The sequence below is a fragment of the Poecilia reticulata genome, linkage group LG13 (assembly GCF_000633615.1).
Source record: "Poecilia reticulata strain Guanapo linkage group LG13, Guppy_female_1.0+MT, whole genome shotgun sequence".
Lineage (NCBI taxonomy): Eukaryota > Metazoa > Chordata > Actinopteri > Cyprinodontiformes > Poeciliidae > Poecilia > Poecilia reticulata.
The window spans coordinates 28,708,598-28,727,763 of record NC_024343.1 but is presented as its reverse complement, the minus strand read 5'-3'; the positions used below and the strand labels follow the sequence as shown (position 1 = coordinate 28,727,763).

The 19,166-nt window shown below is 37.1% G+C and overlaps 1 protein-coding gene across 2 annotated transcripts in view; it reads left to right on the top strand.

Annotated features, from left to right (window-relative positions):
- cntn5 (contactin 5) overlaps positions 1-19,166 on the top strand; it is a 151,106-nt gene that overhangs the window by 122,236 nt on the left and 9,704 nt on the right. For both annotated transcript variants that reach the window (XM_008426420.2, XM_017308391.1), the window contains 6 exons: positions 2,771-2,898; positions 3,286-3,473; positions 7,004-7,124; positions 11,129-11,287; positions 15,105-15,254; positions 15,841-15,911. In XM_008426420.2, the coding sequence (XP_008424642.1) occupies positions 2,771-2,898; positions 3,286-3,473; positions 7,004-7,124; positions 11,129-11,287; positions 15,105-15,254; positions 15,841-15,911 (817 nt within the window). The remainder of the gene's footprint in view (positions 1-2,770; positions 2,899-3,285; positions 3,474-7,003; positions 7,125-11,128; positions 11,288-15,104; positions 15,255-15,840; positions 15,912-19,166) is intronic.

Here is a 19,166-nt window from a genome sequence, read left to right as displayed (position 1 = left end):
GTTTCTTTCAAAGAAGTAACATGAATGATCTCAGTTTCCTGAAAAACTTAAAAGCTGAATGTCATAACAGCACCTTTGTACCAATCTGATGGTTGAATATCGTAAGTGATAGATTTGTTGTTGAGCTCATTATGTTTTTGGTTTTCATTAAAATTGCTATTAATTACTATTAATTAATTCCAGAGTTTGCATCACTACAAATCTTGTATAATTGCAGCTCATTCTATTTATGCCAGTCATAGTTTTGTTGTTTTTGCTAGAAATTATCTATGATAAACTTATGGATTTTATTTTTACAAGTACAAATAAAACCTTATTCCTCAGCAGCAACTCAGTTTGAGGCTGGTGCCGATGTATCGGCCAAACAGTTGTGGTTTTTTCTTTTTGAAAAAAAAAAAAAAACAAAACAAAACAAAACTGATCAGCTGTTGTAATATGAGCCGCTTCAACTCGAATGTTTACCAACACCATAGATTGTTTCCATCATCCAATTCAATCCAAGTTTGTAAATGTGACATCATATTTACTTATCTTTATCACATTTTCCACAGGTGAAGACAAACAAGAAGGGCCATGCACAGAAAGTGATGCGCACTTGTAACCCAATTCAAAAGTATAAATGCATTCCTCCTGCTGAAAATAGAAAAATTTCCCTTTGTTCCAAGTGAAGTCATGTGCAGCAAACAGAAAAAAAAAAATTGCACAGCATGACATCTTTGAAATGAAAGAGAAGAAAAATGCTAGAATGACAACAAACCTGTTTTAGTTTAGGGGGAAAGAAATGTCCCTGCACAGCATGTAACAGCTCTTATCTGCTTGTTGGACTTCCTGTTGCTCTTGTTCCCTTGACCAGAGATTATCATCAACATCAGAACGATGCTTGACTTTAGAACACCTCATGGAAAACCAAGGTTTTTAGCTGCAGCAAAACGCCTAAAATAATTCCCTGCAATCTTCTGAAAAGCAGAGTCCTGGATGCATGACACAGATGTTTGTTTTTGAAGCTGATGGCCACATGTTTTCACCTCCAAACAGAATACACCATGTTGGTGAAGGGCACTCTGCTGATATCATTTCGTGCACAAAATCATTTTTTAACAGTATTGGCTTGTTGGAATCTGTCACCATCCCCCAAAACAATGGTTTGGCAAATTGGGTGTCTGTAAAGTGTATTTAGGGGAGCTGGGAGACGTTGGGTGTTATAGAATCCAATTTGTGCAATATTTGTGCCCATACAGTAATCTAAAATGACACCTCAGACTGTAATATCGTCACCCTCTCCTGTCTTGTGTACCAGCGGTGGCTCTTTTTAGCATGTCATCTCCCTCATTTGTTCCAGTTAAACCCAATTCAAAAGTCACCTGAGAGGGATTTGCCAAATCAGTAGGCGTCATTAACACTCCAGTTTGAAGATATTTATGGACCCGGCATAAATGTCGGAAACAATTTGATATCAAGCGGATCCTTTTTCATGTGAACGGCGATGAGCTGAGAGGATTTGTAAAGAGGAAGACGCTTTCACTGGGAATCAGCAAATCAATTTTGATCAGGAAGGCATATGGAAGTGATGATTATGCAAATTCTGAGTTTTTGCAGTTAGCAATCTCCAAACATGTTCCCAACATTTCTTTATTTAGCCTCAGTGAATGGAAAACTCTCATCTGCTCAGAGCAACATCACGAGACATAAACCTACTGAATAATTCTCAGATGATAAAACAATAAATCTTATACCTGAGTTTAACTGAAAAGGTTTTACAGAAGTGATATTGAATGAAGTGGTATATTTCAAATGTTTGTTTCTGTCCATTTTGAAGAAAAGTAGGGAAAGCTTACTTTTAAAAAGACCAAATAAATTATTTAAATGTCAGCCTCGTGCACATATTTACTACAGTGTTTGTTGAATAATTGCTGGGGGAATATTTTGCATGAATTATTACATCAGTGAGTCATAGAGGCAATTAGCATGCGTCACTGCTGAGGTGAAACTCCACTAATTTCATGAATGGGCTTTGCTTCATGATCCCATCAAAGCTGCAGTCTTTTGTGTTGCTTGTGCGTTTCTTTCACACTTTTTCCCTCCACTCAATTTTCCAGTAATATTCTTGGATATAGCATTTAATTAACAGAAAACCTCTTCAGCAACGGTATTATGTGTGTAGACAATATTATTGGATGGTATTAACTGTAAAGCTAGTATTCTTTGTCCTGACTGTACTGTCCGTTTCTGGTGTTATAAAATGTAATGGTTGGATTATATAAGAAACAAAATTCTGTATTTTTTTGAGCTGTAAGCAGTACTCTTTAAAACTGAGGTGAATACGGTGGCTCAGTTGGTAAAGCGACCTCGACCCGGTTACCCAGGGATCGCGTTCTGCTCTCCGACCTTTTGTTGCACATCTTCTCCTTCTCTCTCCACCCAAAGTACTATTAAGTAAAGCCCACCGGTAAATAAATATAACTTCATATGTTTTTCTTCTTGAATTGAACTGCTGAAACAAGTTAACCTTTCAATGTCACTGAAGTTTACTGGGATTCTCTTGTATTTTGCTCTTCTCCTTTTTAAATGATTCATTTTGAAGTTATTTTTCTAATGCTTATTTTTATTTTAAATACCCCAGCTGGATTATTCTGCCAAAAATACCCCAGCAGGGTGAACATTTCTATACTTTTAACTCTGTACAACTAACAAATGACTTCATGTCCTAAGTTCAGCTGGTGTATGAATTTGACTCTCATGCCAGTATTGATTTCAGCCTCCTTTTTGATAGGATTATGGTGTTGCGGAACAACACTTTGAAAATTGCTAACTCCAGCCGAGCGGATGAAGGGAACTATGTGTGCCGGGCAGAGAATCAGCTGGGCTCTGCAGAGATGACTGCCATACTGTGGGTAAAAGGTAAGTGATGCCCCAGAGGCCTTTATTTTCTGCCAAATTAGCACAAGTCAGCCCTCAGTAAACAGTCTCCAATGTCATTTTGCCCCCCCACCCCCACCCCCCACCCCCACCGTTGCATGGGTGCCAGAAAATTTATTGTGCTTGATCAGCCATGAAGAAGGGCTTTAACATTCAAGAATCATATTACAGTAGCAGGTTTTAATAGCGTAACCGTCTCTCTTATATATGCACTAGTCTAGATGAGTCAAGCAGGGTATTTTATCCCTCCAGACGTTACTTTTAGGGGGACTGGACATTTTTTTTGGCACTGAGGTGGAAACACAAAAAATGCAGCGGTTTGACTTTGGGTTAGCCTGCGGTGACAGTGCAGCAGTTTTGTGCTTCCAGAGGCCATGCGTGTGGTGCTGAGCCCGAGCAGAGTGGAGGTGACCGTAGGGGAGAGCGTCGTACTGAGCTGCAAAGCAACACACGACACGTCGTTGGATGTGGCTTTTCAGTGGTTCTTCAACCAGAAACCGATCGACTTTCAGCAAGATGGCAGCCACTTTGAGTACATCCAGACAGTAAGAGCAAAAGTAAGGGGAGAAGCTAAGTCTAAGCTTAACTTTATTGTATTGGATAACCTTTTGTTTTCCTGCTATCTTATTTTCTCATTTATCCTGTCTACGTTTTAGGTTTGCTACATTGTTTTTTTGGGTTTTTTTTTACACTATTTTATAAAATTATTAATTTTGTTTTTTTTTATTCAAAGCGTTTTTCACCCTTTAATGTAATTTCTGTGGTAAATAGTCTGCAATATAATTCAAAGGCAGTCTTAAAATGTATCATTATTTCAACAAGTTAATATACAAAGTGAGACCTATGAGTCATGTTGTTTTTACGAGCTTATTTCTGTTATTTTTTAAGACTATGACCGTAAGCTAATAAAACGCTAATAAAACCAACATTTGCTGTTTATCCCAAAAAATGTAATACTACATACATCCTTTAAAAATGTATTTTTTACTACAGAAATTATATTCAATAGCCTACACAATCATGAAGAAGACTATTCACTGTTGCAGGGAGAAATGAACAAAAATGCATCTTCACATAGTGTAATTTAACAAAATAGTAGAAAATTGAGTGGAAAGAAAAAGTGTAGTAGAAAATTGCACAACTAACAATAATTTTTTGCCTTCCATAATATAACAAATCTAAAAAAAAAAGTTATAAAAAATACAGTTTGCTGCTTTTATCCTTAAATTTGACTCCTGGTTTATTTATTTATTTATTTTTTAGGTGAATTTAACATTTAATTTAACAGAGTCAAGGCAAGGCAAGTTTATTGGTTTAGCTTATTTAGGAAACCTAGGATGAAGGAAAAAATAACGTTCTCTTAAAATAAGTATAGCTCAGTATACCTTATCTTTTACCTAAAACGTATTTTTAAAAAACAGCTTATGCTTTTATGTTGCACGTCCTTAAATAACCTTTTTTTTTTTTGCTCCGTGTGGGAAAATAACAAATATCAGAACAAATGAAAATCAGAGGAAGCATAAGAGGTACAGCTGTAATCAAAAAGCATATATACTGCTAATCAGTTCTGCTTCAGCAATCTAGGTATCAAAACACATCAGTGAATGCTTCACTTTGGCATGTGGGTTATTAGAAATCAAGGTTTCTGCAAAGTTCTGACACTGCTAAATGCCAGTATGTATAAAAAACAACGTAAAGAAAATGACTCATAGTTTTAGGCTAGTTACAGAACAAAAATGTTAATGCAAATTAATCAAAACTTTTATTGAGAATAAGAGTATCCTTTCCAGACACCGATGCAGGTTGAAGGAGTGAGACAAGGTGGTGAAAGAATTGCTGAGGTGACGTCATTCACACCAACATAGCAGCTGCTGGAATAATCAGAATACTCATTAAAAAGAGTCACAGTTGCTGCTACGGTGGTTAAAAAGGGCTGTTTTAATGATACTCGACATACGGCCAGAATAAGGCTGGAGTCTTAAAAAAGCATCTGAAGAAAGCTGCTACTTGTAAAAATGCAGTGGGTCATCTTCACTTAGTTGTGTGATATTTTATCTTTCCAAATGTGGATCTGTTATTCCACAGATAAAAAAGGAGAGTGTTTCCTCAACTTAGAATGTAAACATAATGGGTGTTAAACATTCTTAAATCTCGGTAGTGAAGCACACATTGACATACATTTGTGTACATATTCCAGTAGTTCATATAGTAATATACAAACCTTGATTATTGTCTTTAGAGTATGCATTTCATGGCTACAGTGTAATGCAAAAGTATTTGTACCTCTTGAGTTTTTACACATTCTGTCCCCGTTACAGCCTCAAACTTAAAATATCTCATTGGGATTTTATCCGATAGCCCAACATCCATTCTCCTTAATAATGAAGCGGAAGGAATAGGATACACAGTTTTAAAAAAAATCCTAAATAAAATCTGAAAAGCATGGCCTTAGGTTATATTCTATCTTTTTTGCAATTCTTAGACATCTCAAAAGGTAATTTCAACTCATTATTCTTTGCAGAATGCCCCAAAGTGTGTCAGATCAGCTAAAGCAACCATCTGTAACTTTTTGTGTCAGACTAGCGATATTTAACTAGATTAAAGGCTGGAATTTTACTTGGTCATTTTAACACATTAATAGGGCTTATTTAATCCATTGCAACGTATATTAGAAAGGGTAGCGTTGAAGTATTGCTGTTTTATTAAGCTTCTTACGTGACCGCACAACGTGAAACTGTCACTACTATTATTCATGGAGGCAATGGTGTGTTCAGGGTGAAACGCAGATTCAGTGGTTCATCACACATAATGTTTTGTCATTTGGCCAAACGTTCAAATTTAGTCGTAGACCGCAGCATCTCCCTCCACATGTATGCCATGTGACCTGACCTGTGGCAAACTGCCTAAAAGAACTTCCTGAGATTTTTCTTCAACAAAAGCTTCCTTCTAACCAGTGGTGGGAAGTACTTGTACTTCGTTACTGTACTTAAGTACAATTTTCGTGTATCTGTACTTTACTTAAGTAGATTTAATAATGGGTACTTTCTACTTTTACTCCACTACATTTTACNCTGTGTATTTGTACTTTTACTTAAGTAAATTTTTTGAGTACTTTCTCCACCACTGCTTCTAACCTCTCTGCCATAAAGGCAACTTTTGAAGAGTTTCACTTAGGAGTCACAAAAAAGGATACATTTAAATAATCACGCATAGTTCTCCATTTCCTTCGTGTTTACATGCTGATGATTGTTAGTTTATGACTGATGTGACAAAACGGTTGAAAAGTTCAAGGAGCAGACATTTGTCTAAATACACTAACGTTTCTGCAAAAGAAATCTTACAAGATGAAGTTTCTTTACAAATGTCAATCTGAGTATGAGAAATGCAGAGATGATCAAATCCAATTACTGACTCAAAAAATGTTTCATGTAGAAATATGTGTAAACCTTGGCTTCCTTTATATAATTTTTGACCATTTCATTCTCCAACGATTCTCAGCATCTCAATAAATACAGGTTAGTGTTGACTAATATTCTAAAAGTCCTTCAACTTTTGTTTTATGTTTTGAGGAAAAAATACAGAAACTAGACTTTACTTCCAAACACAGTGAAACGTAATTACCAAGAAATTAATTAATTAAAACAAAGCACAAAAGCAAATTGCCATGGTTACGTCACTGTTTCTTTATCAACAGGGAGCATAAAAAAAATAATCTATATCCTGCGGTGCTCTCGGCCACAACTGTGCTCAAGAGAGAAAGTATTTGCAGTGACAGTCCTTCACAAGGCACAACAGAGGCTGTGCTGGAGCATGGTTTGTAATTTTAATCAGGTTTCGTGCTAAACAGCTGCCTGTAGACCTTGGATTATTCCCAGTCTTGCCTCGGGCTTTTCTCATTTCAGTAGCAAGAAAATACTAGTAGCTGAAGAATGTAGCGCCAAGCAAGCACCTGAATTAAACAGGAATCTCTCAAGCCACATGAGCCTCTACAAGATGTAATGAAATCACACGTCTTGTGTCACACACATTTAGGGTTGCCTCACGCCTGATTTTTTTTTTTTTTATGCCTTCCTTTCCCCAATTGCAGCAGACTTCAACGGTGGATCTGATGATTAGGAGCATTTTGCTGAAGCATGCTGGGAAGTATGGATGCAGAGCCCAGACCAGTGCCGACACAGTATTTGCAGAGGCAGAACTTCTGGTGCGAGGTAAGTTGTTTTATTTTGACGGAGCAGTGAGCTATGATGCTATAGATCATCGTCACTTTATTGTAAACAAAGAATATAAAATATATACTGTATAGAATATAGAACGTAAAATATATGAAAGTAGACATTTTTAAAAAAGGTGTTGAAAGCGTGTGGAGTGTCTGTCTCTTGGCAACCGTGACAGCAGAATTGGTCCAGAGCGGATCAGGAGGTCCATCGCAAGTTCTGCCGCAACAATTTTGTCAGCCTTAGCATCACTTGCAATTTATTGTGTTCATTATTTTTACATTTAGAGACAATGTGTGGATGACAGATGTGTGTGATGGACATACATAAAAATACAGAACAAATTGCGTCCCTTTTTGAACTGATACACGACACAATTAATTTGTTCACTGTATTTAACAACCAAATAAACTTTACAGGATGAGTGGCAACTCTATCCACCATAAATTCATTGTCATTGAGGGTTTTTATTTTTCAAACATTTAGAAAACTTAATCATTTCATTCCACCTCACAATGATGCACTTGTATGTGTTAAAACATGGTCATTGTAATGTGAGAAAATGTGAAAAAGTTGTATTTAAATACTCAATCAAGGCATTGTATGTGTGTCTTAGAAATCCTGCAAAATGTGCTAAGTAGTGCTTCTATCCAGTGAAGCTCTTTAATGCTGGTGCAGAACATGTAAAAGGTTGGTTAATTTTATTGGACATTTGAGATTTCACTCCTTATGGGGACGATTGCACATTAACACATTTAGGGCACCTATTTTGCCTGTCTAGGTTAATTTAATATTATTAATTTGAGAGTGCCTTACAGATTGCCTGACTGCTTGAACAGGTTTCATATACTGTGCTAAATGTTTAGCTTTTATTGTCTGGTAATAAAACTTGTTTTTGGTAAATGTTGTGGAAAAGCATTTGATTATTTTACATGCAGATGGGATTTTTGGCCATCATGTTATGAGACAATTACAAGCTTTCAGGTTAATTATCTCTAAGTGAGCAATAGAGGACCTATGCCTCATAACTTTAAGATTGCCTCGTATGAAATAACAAAACTGTTCACCCAGAATGCTTGGTTGTCATTTAAAGTTCTACTCGGAAGTTTATGAAAGCTCAAGATCAGAATGGATGCAAGATGAATTTTCAGATTATAATTGTTTTCTGAACTGCTGTATGAACTCTGACCTGTCAGCTGAATGTAAAAAAAGAAAAAAATGTTTTTTCTCTCTCAGGTTTTATTTTATTTTCTTTGATCTAAAAGTAAGGATATGTTGAAATATGTACATACATCCTTACTAATATTTGAATTCATGGAGCATTCATATTATGTTTTTTTTTTCCTGGCACAGATTGTACTTTTGAGCCCTGTCCATAAATCAAAAAGCTTAACTCTGGCTTATTTATTATCCTTTTCAAACAAACAAACAAAAACAGTTTTAATGTGATTGAGTTCACTGTCAATGAACTCAATTATTTCCAAAACTCAACCATCAAACTGTTTTTGGAAAGGAAGTTGAAGAATTTGAAAGTAGTCTTCTTCCCTCAGTAAACCAGTATCTTCAACATCATGCTACCACCGCCATGTTTGTCAGTTGCAACAGTATTGAAAGCCTCACATTAACTTTTTGAAACACATTCTTCTTGTTATTGTAGCCAAACAGCTCAGTCATTGACTCCTTTGGACATATTGTCCTAAGGAGCTGTCAATTATACAGTTAAGATTGCATGTTTCTGCAATCTTAACCGTCTGCAGAAACATGCCTGCAGATGGTTGTGATTTCATAGTTGAGCCTACAGATTGCATACTTCTCGTGATAAATTACTTCATTTCCCACAATCTGAATAGATACTATCAAGTTTGATGGGCGCCCAGCCCCATTACGTCTCTACCAGAGAAGCCACCTCTCACTTGTTAGTGTGGTACAAAGTGGCAGTCTAGCAGCTGCACATCCTTGCAACTGTTTACACTAACCCCCAACCTCATCCGCGCTGCATGCGCCGGTTTGAGTTCGCATGGTGTCAGAAGAGTGAAGTATGCCAGCGTATGTGGGACCTTTAAAACTTTCCCCAGAAGTTTATGCGTGTTGACGTCAACACATTTCAGTTGAGCTTGAAGGTAACAAGCATAGGGTAGATGCTTCTTTCTTGGTCAAGACCGTTTCAGTCTGTGGAAATGCAGAGTGAATAATGTCTGGCGTCCCTCCATGATAGAGTATGGTAAACACTGGCCTTGTGGCTTGTGGCTTCTTGGATATCCATAAACACGCGAACCAATTTCCTTTGCTCATAGGGTGAAAGATTGGGTCAACTGGTGGAAACTTGGACGTAACTGGATCTTCAAACAGGACAACTGTTCTAAAAACAAACCAGAGATAGTGTTGAAGTGATAGAACAGACTTTTATTAACCTTCTGTTAAAATATTTCTGCACTATTCTTAAAAAAAGAACAGTTCTATGCCTGGAACGCACCCAATTAAATCAAGCTCAACCATACACTGCAAAGATAAGTTGTCAATTATTCAGCCAGAAACATGCCCAAGGCTATCTACAAAAGGGCATTTGGTCAAGGTACAAATTGCTAAAGGACTCATTGTCAGACATTAGTGTCGATGTGTGTACAGTGTACCTTCAAGGTTGTATGTATAGTTTTTTAATACTGTCACACATGAAGTTCCACTTTCTTGTTCCACAGAAACCCTTTAAGTTGTTTGTTTCGTATAGATAAGGCCACAAAAAAAGAACATAACGTAAAAGTCTAAACATTATGACATTCATATCCACTGGAAGGGTATGTAAACCTCAGAGTGTAGCTGTGTGTCTGATTCAGAGTGGCACCAGTGTATTTCTATCATTTGGCCTTTAAAAACAGAGAAAACATAACAAGACAGGATATGAAAGAAGAGAGACTGTCATTCATTCAGAGTTCTGGCAGCCAGGATCCGAACAAAAACCCTGATGATTACAGCAATCGTACAGTGCATGCACTGAAACTACCCAGCTGTCAGGTCACATATTGATGTTTGTGTATCCATTCAGAGGCCTTGATCCACTTTAGAGGGAAGAGTCAGTATAAAGACTTGTTTTAGACAGCAGTTGAAATCAGGGGAAAGTCAGAGAGGAGCCGTTTGAGTGGAAACAAGCTCAGACCAGCAGAACATATCTGATTTGTAAAAATCGATAGTAAGACTTGACTGGTCTAAATCCATTTCTTGGTATTATAATGGTAAACAACGTCCTTCAGTTTTACCACATCAGGTCTGTTAATCTCCATTTGATTTTTTCCTACAAGTTTCCCATAGTTTTTAATTATTTTTTTTATTTTATTTTTTTTCTGTGTCTGAATTTAATAAACAGCTAGAAACTAAACAATAAATGAGATATCTGGGAAATGATACGTAGCATGTCCTTCACATGAAGTAAACATTAGACTTAAGCATTTTTTCAGACGTTAAAACCAACAAGCTGTTTTACCAACGTGGGCTCAAAACAAGCTATACAGTCCCAAAGCATTCATACTGTAGCCTGCTTTCTGAAACGTTTGTTTCTGCAGCCAAGAGACAGTCACACTACTCCTACATCAACTGTTGTGTTTAACTCTTACGACCAAATTGCAAGTACTTCTTTTATTGCAGCCCTCTTGCAGGAACTGTTAAAAGTGCACATTACACTGATTTTTACTGAGGATGTCACCTGCCAGCTTTTCTTTTACATCTGTTCACCCTGAAGTCCTTAGATGTTCAGAGCACTTACAGATTGCGTTTACCTCAGAGGGCTCAAAGGAACATATGTTCAGCTGAATTGAAATGCAGAGTTTCCTATCGCTGTCTTATTCAGTGCAACGCCGTCAGGTTCCCTTTAACACTTTTCGAACAGCGGCTGATTGATTTTTTTTTTGTTCTTTGTCCTTATGTCCTGACATTTTGGAGATGTTTGTTTAGAGGCTTAAATGTTTACAGCTATAATTTAATCTGGCTCCTAATTATTCCCCTACCAGGTCCTCCTGGACCCCCTGGAGTGGTGATAGTGGAGGAGATCAGAGATACGACAGCCACCTTGTCCTGGACTCGTGGCCTCGACAACCACAGCCCTATCAGCACCTATAATTTACAAGCCCGCAGCCCCTTTTCGTTGGGGTGGCAAACTGTCAAAACAGGTAATCGATAAGGAGCAAATAGCCGCCTCTAGATTTAAAAGCTGAATGTGGGGCAATAAACTTGGATCTTAATCCTGCCCAAAGTCATAAACAGAGATGAGGAAAAGGCTTAACTAAAGCAAAGTTAGTTTTAATACCCTTATTATTTATAGCATTGTGTGATTTAATTTAGCTTTAGATGGATCCATTCTTTAATAACTTTGAAAGAAAATGTATTTACTGCAGTATTTTTGCACAGCATTGCTTGTGTTGCAGCATTCCTACAACCAAATAAACTGATGATCACATATAGGAGCAACTCAATGAATTTGAATATAATCATAAAGCTAGGTGTATTTCAGTAATTCAACTTAAAAAGTTGTATTCACATTGAATTCATCAAACAGAGTGGTTACATAGAAATATAATAAATTGTCGTTGTCATCTTTGGATCCCCAGAATAGCCTCAGTCCCCCTGACGAATAAAGTCTAGCTCCGCCATTGTGTTGGTGACATTCAGACGTGTCACCCTGCTGTATAGGACATGGGTATGAAAAGCATACCCATGTCCTATACAGCACAAGCACTTAAAACTTCAGAGCTCTTTGTAGCACTGCACTCTGGACAATTAGCTTTTTCAGCAGTGACTTTTTGTTCCTTAAGTGGGACCTTGTATACAAATAATTTATGTTTTTACTTCCCTTTGGATCTCTGTTGGTCCTAAAAACAACAAGCACTTAATAAGAACACCTAGCTGTTTTCTGGCAATAGGATGAAGGATGGATAAGGTTTTTTTGGTGTCTGGAAAACAAGCCGTTTCACAAACCTCCCCATTATTAAGTCACGATCGGCGGGCACTACTCCTTTACCTAGCACCCCCAGCAGAGCCCAGTTACTCACTTAGCAACTCAAGCTGAGCATCAGCATGGCTGCAATCTTTTTACAATGGGTTTTACTGCTGTACAATGGCTGCTGGAAAAGACGGGTGTTTTATTGTTGACTTGCTATTAGAAACTGCTGCTTCGTCCTGTTCGAAAAACAGGAGACTCGATGTTTTTCTGGTTCTGGGTCTGACTCAGGTCAAAGATGTATTTTTTTTTTTTTACAACTGCTAATCTTTTACAGCTATTTTCACATTTATAAAGAGTAATCATTGATTTGGGTGTTGTGGCCAGCAGCAGCTTATTTGGGTTTAAAGTGACAAGAGGCCCTAAAACAGCTCATTCTGAAAGAGGCTCAAAATAGGCAGAACTGAGCAGATGAAATCTCATTGAGGATGACTTTGTACCAAAAATGTAATGAACATGCTTTATGTAGCCCGTAGTCCAAACATGTAAGTGGTTCACTTTAACTTCCTGTTCAGATTAAATCGTTTCAGAAAGGCATATGAGATCTGGATCATTTCACCAAGACTTTTATTCTGTATCTTTCAGGAGAATTGTGTAAAACGTAAAGAGTCTGGTTTAAATGTCAGTGGCGGAAATTGTATTGTGTGTCAGATCAGCACTTATGGGAAAATTAACCTTTTGGACTTGAATTACCAGACTTCGCCATTCATCTAGTGTAGCACTTTCAGATCTTTGAAGCAAATTAAATTCCCTTTTCTGTAACTTTCCAGGATAACCATGAGTTATTATTATTTGACATAATAGATGAAAGCTCGCTAAGCGTTGTGTGTAATCTGTCTTAATATACTGTGTGATAATAATAGTGGAGACCAAGGTGTGATAATGATACGTCCCCAAAGATATATTAATCATACTTTGTATACACTCCTCTCACATTATGTCTGTTCAACTATATTTAATTCAATGAAGCACAATTAGGAGTCAGTGATATATTTTCAGTGTTTAGCTTGTTCAGATTAGCGTAACAGGGATTGCATTTTAGCCCTCACTCCTTGCACACAAAGCTATCAGCTTATGTTTGAGGAGCAGCGTGCTTGACAGAGGGGTCTCATTGTCGGCTGCTTTGGGCGATAAGAACATAAGCTGCACTGCTTCAGAGACCTTTAGTTCATTTGTGACATGGATAAGCTTTTGGTAATGTTTGTTACTGCAAGATCAGTGTTGACATAGCTTTATTATAGAATTTTGGAGGGGGGGAAAAACTGGATTGGTGGTTAATTTTCTTTTCAGTTTATTCATTCTTTTCAGTAACAGATTGTGATTTATTATGTAGTTTAGTTCTGCAGAAAGTCTGAGAATTGATTGAATGCGTAATGCTTTCTACTTCTTTATGTGCTCTGATGCTGCAATTAAGCAGTTGTTCATGCATCAAAATGTCAAATTCCAAGTGCTAAGTAAATTCTGTATCACCACCACCTGGTGTGAAAATATGCCAAGTCACAGTGAATCTGCAGAGGCAATGAAAAACTGTGCAGCGAGTTAGAACAAAGACAATAAATATGGTTTTAGCTCTGCACTCCTATCCGAACTTCAAATGACATAATGCCTTAAGGAATTATGCTGCAGTTAAAAACATATGATATATTAGACCCAGAAATTGTAAACCTGTTTTTACATCCAATTGGACTTTTAGAGAAAAAAATAGGGCATCATTATTATTGTCATATAAAAAAACTTAATAAGATTTTTGGCTTATTTTATGTTAGCATTTTCTGGACTGCATTTGAGCATAAAGGTTCAATTCAATTTAGTTTATTTATATAGTACCATACCATCTCAAGGCACGTCATAAAATACAGTTTATTCCATCCGATCAGACATCCAATCTAGTTTATTCTAGTTAGTTAGCACACTTCTACTGATTCACTGGTTTGCTAAGACTGGAACAATCTTTTTGTTAGCTCTTCTAGATTTAGATTTAGATTCCCCTAAATGAATATTTTCCAACAAATTCTAAATCCCTAATTTACTTGGTTGTTTTGTACACGCTCAGCTGAATAAACTTTATCTGTGATGAGGTTTTAATTATCGACTGTCAAGAAATCTTGAAGTAGATGGATGTTTATTTTCAGGCTCTTATTTTGAAATGGGTAAAGGCTGTTTAAGCAGCAGTTCTGTTGCCTCCCATGGCGGTGATCTGCATCAGAGCACATCACCGCCTGTGATGTGGTGAAGCAAATGAAGTTTATTCTGTACCCAGAATGCAGTTCTATAGTAAACTGAGGTTCCTGTGACTGAAACTACTGTGGTTTATTATGTAAAATTAGCAACATAATCAACAACTAACTACAAACTGAACCATGAATGAAATGTCTGTTCCTAATCACACACATATAATACTTGTTGCTTCATTGACACACGGTGAACATGGTTGAATTTACCTCTTTTGCACTTTAAGAGTATCTTCTACTGATTATTATAATGGTATAGAGCTTTAGTGTTATTAGTAATTAGCTTTAGTAATATTTATTTTTGCTTTTTTGGAGCTTTGTCAGGTTGGTTCATTTTATCTTTCCACTGGGTTTAAACAACATTCTTTTGTTTTAAAATGGGAGGACACAAAAATTGTTTTAACTCTTGAGGGCATTAATGTCAGTTAAATAAAATGGTTTTCTATTTTGGATACAAAATAAATCAGTGCTTTTACACATTAATGTTAGGCAACGAGAGTCATTAGTTGACATTGAAAATATTTTTTAGAGCAAAAACATAAAACTTTTTCTTTAACTCTCAAATGACTACTTAATCATTTTGGGGCGATAAAGGGAATAGAAAGAAATCATAGCTTAGTTGGGGATATAAACTTTCTAACTGCAACACTAGACACAGTTTGTCCACCTTTGACCTCATGTTAGAGATCCTCTTGTATAATATATAAACCTCTATTTTTTTTTTTAACTGAACAAATCCGGTTCCTACTTTATTTGCAGACCCAGACCCAGTGACGGGGGACATGGAGTCATCCATGGCTGTGGAGCTCAGCCCCTGGGTGGAATATGAGTTCAGAGTGGTGGCCAGCAATGCCATTGGGACAGGTGATCCCAGCACACCCTCTAGAAAAGTTAGGACGAAAGAAGCAGGTAAAGTCTCTCAGTAACGCTGCCCTACCACTACATCACACCCATATTTTGACAGACATAAGCATGAAGGGTCAAGTAAATATCAAGTTGACTTTTTCTGCTAAAGCAGTGAGTCATTTCATGCCTTCAGGCAACAATAACCATATAGCATTTATAGTGTGCATAAATTCATTGTGCCGCTTCACTGGCTGGTCATTTCTTCTCTATAAAATGTAATAATTATAAAGGTCAGCGGTCATTTCAGAGAAGCTTTTACAATCAGTCCCATCTTTTCAGTGTAATTAACAAACTAATAACAGTATCTCCACACAATTAACCCATCTATAATGCTGCAGTATGTGGGCCAAATGTCAACAATACGGTTTAATATTACTACATTCAGTTTTTTCAGTGCTTGTCAGTTTAAGTTTTGGTTTAGCAATAATGCAATAGTCTTGAGTTCTCCGAAATACAAGTGATCATATGTTACCGTATTACACGTGAAGTGATTTAATTTATTACCTTCGCAGTTTTTCAGAGAAAGTTGAATTTTTTTAGAGTTTCTTTGCTGCATGTTAAGTGATGCCGTGTTAACCTTTCCACACAGTTCCAGCCGTGGCACCATCGAACGTCAGTGGAGGGAACGGCCGCAGGCACGAACTGGTCATCTCGTGGGAGGTAGGTCCTCTGCCAAACTCCCTCTGTTGAACAAGTGTGACAGCATTTGCAAAAAAAAAAAAAAGAGAGAGAGGAGAAAAAACAAATGTCACATTGGTGTGTCTGTTTCAGTTGGGAAAACTCGCATTTTGGAGAAAAACAAGTCATTAATAGAGCTCATTTAAATAGACTTCTCCTACAATGTGTGTACAAGAAGATTCTGTTACCCTCAGTTAAAGTAATCACCTTTTCAAATAAGCGTTGTAAGTTATCAGCATTGATTTTGCGGACCTCAATAGAACTTCCCGATTGTCGGCCTCAGAATTTAATGATCGCTAAATAATACATTTTGAATGTAATTGTGACTTATAGTGATGTAGGGCTTGCTACTACATGTGCTTTTCATCAAAAACTTTCATTTTTGTTGTCTGGGAATACTTGTCATGCATTATTAAGCGGAATAGAGCATGGTTGATGAATGACGCCGGTCCTCGTGGTTCTGCTTGAGAGAAGCGGATTGATGATTTCTCGTTGCACAGATGATTGCATTAGTTTTACAGTGAGTTTTATTCACTCTAGGTAAAATACAGTAAGATGAATAGCTGCACTTCATCTTCATGTGTGCTGGGGACCTGTCATCCTATTCCCTGAGCCATCAAAGTTGGATCCAATTAAAATGTAGCAAGAAGTCTCAAAGCAGATTTTGAAGAGTCCAGACGTGCTCTTAAATTGGAATACAGGAGTGAATGTATTGAGGGATTTGTGAGAGTATTTAAAGCGTAGACTAGAGCATAGGTGGCTGGGAAAATTTGAGATTATACAATCTCTTCTTTGACAATAAAATATTTTATAAATCCCAATGACACTGACAGGATTTCTCCGAGGGAAAGTCATTCAGTGGACAGATTCCCATTATTACCACTATCCTCACATTTATTTAACTATGATACAGAAAGTCATTTTGCATGCAGTCTGGCAAGCAAAGACATCAACTAACTCCTGAGTACTGTTTAGCAACAAATATTAGCAATGATACATTTTGAATCACAAAACTTACAAAGTATTTTCCTTTGACTCCCGATCAAGTTAGATAAATGTGGACCTAGGATGTTTCAAAGCTGCGGTCCCTGTGTTCCTTGTAGTTGAAATCAGTTTCTTTTTTGGCTCCCCTCTAAGTCCTGAGGATCTGTTTTACTCCAAGCAAAGGGTGTAACATTTATTTGTGTAATACTGAACTGCTCTTTTTACTCCAGCAAATTTTAGTTATCAGGTGTGTAAAACTTTTGGTATCATGCCAAGCATCCTAGCTAGAGAAGATCTGCAGTCGCAGTGCAATGGAAATGCTCGGCATCAGTATTAAACTTCACTAACTGATAGAAAAGAATTGGCACTACTTAAAAGTTTTCACATTTTGTTGTATTAAACCTTTTTGGCAAACAAATTTCAAGTCTTTTGGGGATAAATGGACATATTGTAGCCCATAGTTGTTTTGTCAAGTAAAAATCTGAAAAGTCTGTTGTATTTATTCATCTTTGCTTTGATGCCTATGAAGAAAATCCAACACAACAGACCCACTTTTAATTATTAAAAGTATAGTTTAACTTCTTTATGAATCCAGATGTGTTGTGAAGAGCTCAGAGGTTTGTTGGAGAATATTTTACATCATGAAGATCACCAGACATGCGGGTCAGAAATTAAGTTGTGAAAGATTTTAAGGCAAGGTTAGCTTGTTTTATTATTCACATTATCAAACCAGGTGTAAAGTTTTGAACATTTCACGGCTCAGCCCTGAAGCTGCCATCTGAAAACGGAGAGCATGTCACAAATGCAAACCTACCCAGACACGACTGGACGCCTAATCTGCCTGTTGAGTCATGGAGAGTGTTTATCAGAGAAGCAGCCAGGAGGCTGCTCAAGTTTTCTTATTAAGCTGAACATTTTAGCCACATGGAAAATGCCTCATGTTTTGGAAAACTGACACTGCTTTTCACCCTGAAAAAAAAAAGCTCAATCCCATGGTTATTAACGTTATTTCTCCAGCATTATGCTATTATGCTCAGTGAGTCTTTCTTTTTTTAGCAAACCCAGGGAAGCTGCTGGGAGTGGATGGATGGAGCTAAATACATGACATGATGGCAAACCTGGGGTTTAGATCCGCCTTCCAGCGGGATAACAACCCTCAACACACAGCCAAAGCTCCCAGAGCCGTGTTGTTCTCCTTCCATTTGCAGTCATGCTTGATTTTGAGTTTCCCATTCACATAAAACCCCAATAAAATTCAATGAAGGCCTTTAATGCGACAAAAACTCTGAGTTAACTTTCACAGAACTGTGTAGCCTGATAAATGGTTGAGTGATTCATCATATTTTCTGTTTAAATCTCTGTCTTACCGAAGTCTAATGAAATATCTATATGCGATGACACACAGACCACGATGTGACGCGACAGAGAATCTGGTTACATAAATATACACAAATCTCATCAGACGACATTGTCAGTTTGTCACAGTGTGTTCAGCTGGGAGTCATTTTTCAGCTCAGAAACACAAAGGCACTCTTGTGGTATTTTTTAAAGTATTCTGTTTTTACAAACTTTGATTTTATTTTAAAATTATTTTTAATTCTTCATTGCCGCAGCTTTATAATGACGAGTCTCTACAGGAAATGACTCACTTGGTAATGCACAAACTCCCAGGAACCCTTAACCTTTTTTAAAGAAAAAGTCAAAGTGAGCTGCACATTATAACCAGAAATATATCACAAAGGTTGTGGTTCTCCTGTGAGGCTCCAGTGAGCATTATCATAGGGCAAAGTGACCTTTTCATATTTCAGACCCATCTCCTGTATTGTGAATCATATTTCCTACCTACTTTTATTGAATTTGTTCTCCAACTGCTATTCTACAAAATAATAAACATTAAAACATTACGGCCTTGGAATAAAATGCTTTTCCGCAAGAGAAGAGGTGAATGAAGTTATCGTGCAAGAGAAACCATAGGGTATAAACTGATGTGATGCAATATGAAATAAAATATGAAAGGTCATAAGGTCGTCTTCTAAAGACGACCTTATGAAAACACTGAGTATTTTAAAATAAAAAATGTTACTCTGACTAACTTTTTGTTCGCAGCCTGAAAAAGTTTGATCTCATTAGTTACAGGTCTGGAAAAGTTTGGAAATGGCCTTCCTTCCTTCCTTCCTTCCTTCTTTCCTTCCTTCCTTCCTTCCTTCCTTCCTTCCTTCCTTCCTTCCTTCCTTCCTTCCTTCCTTCCTTCCT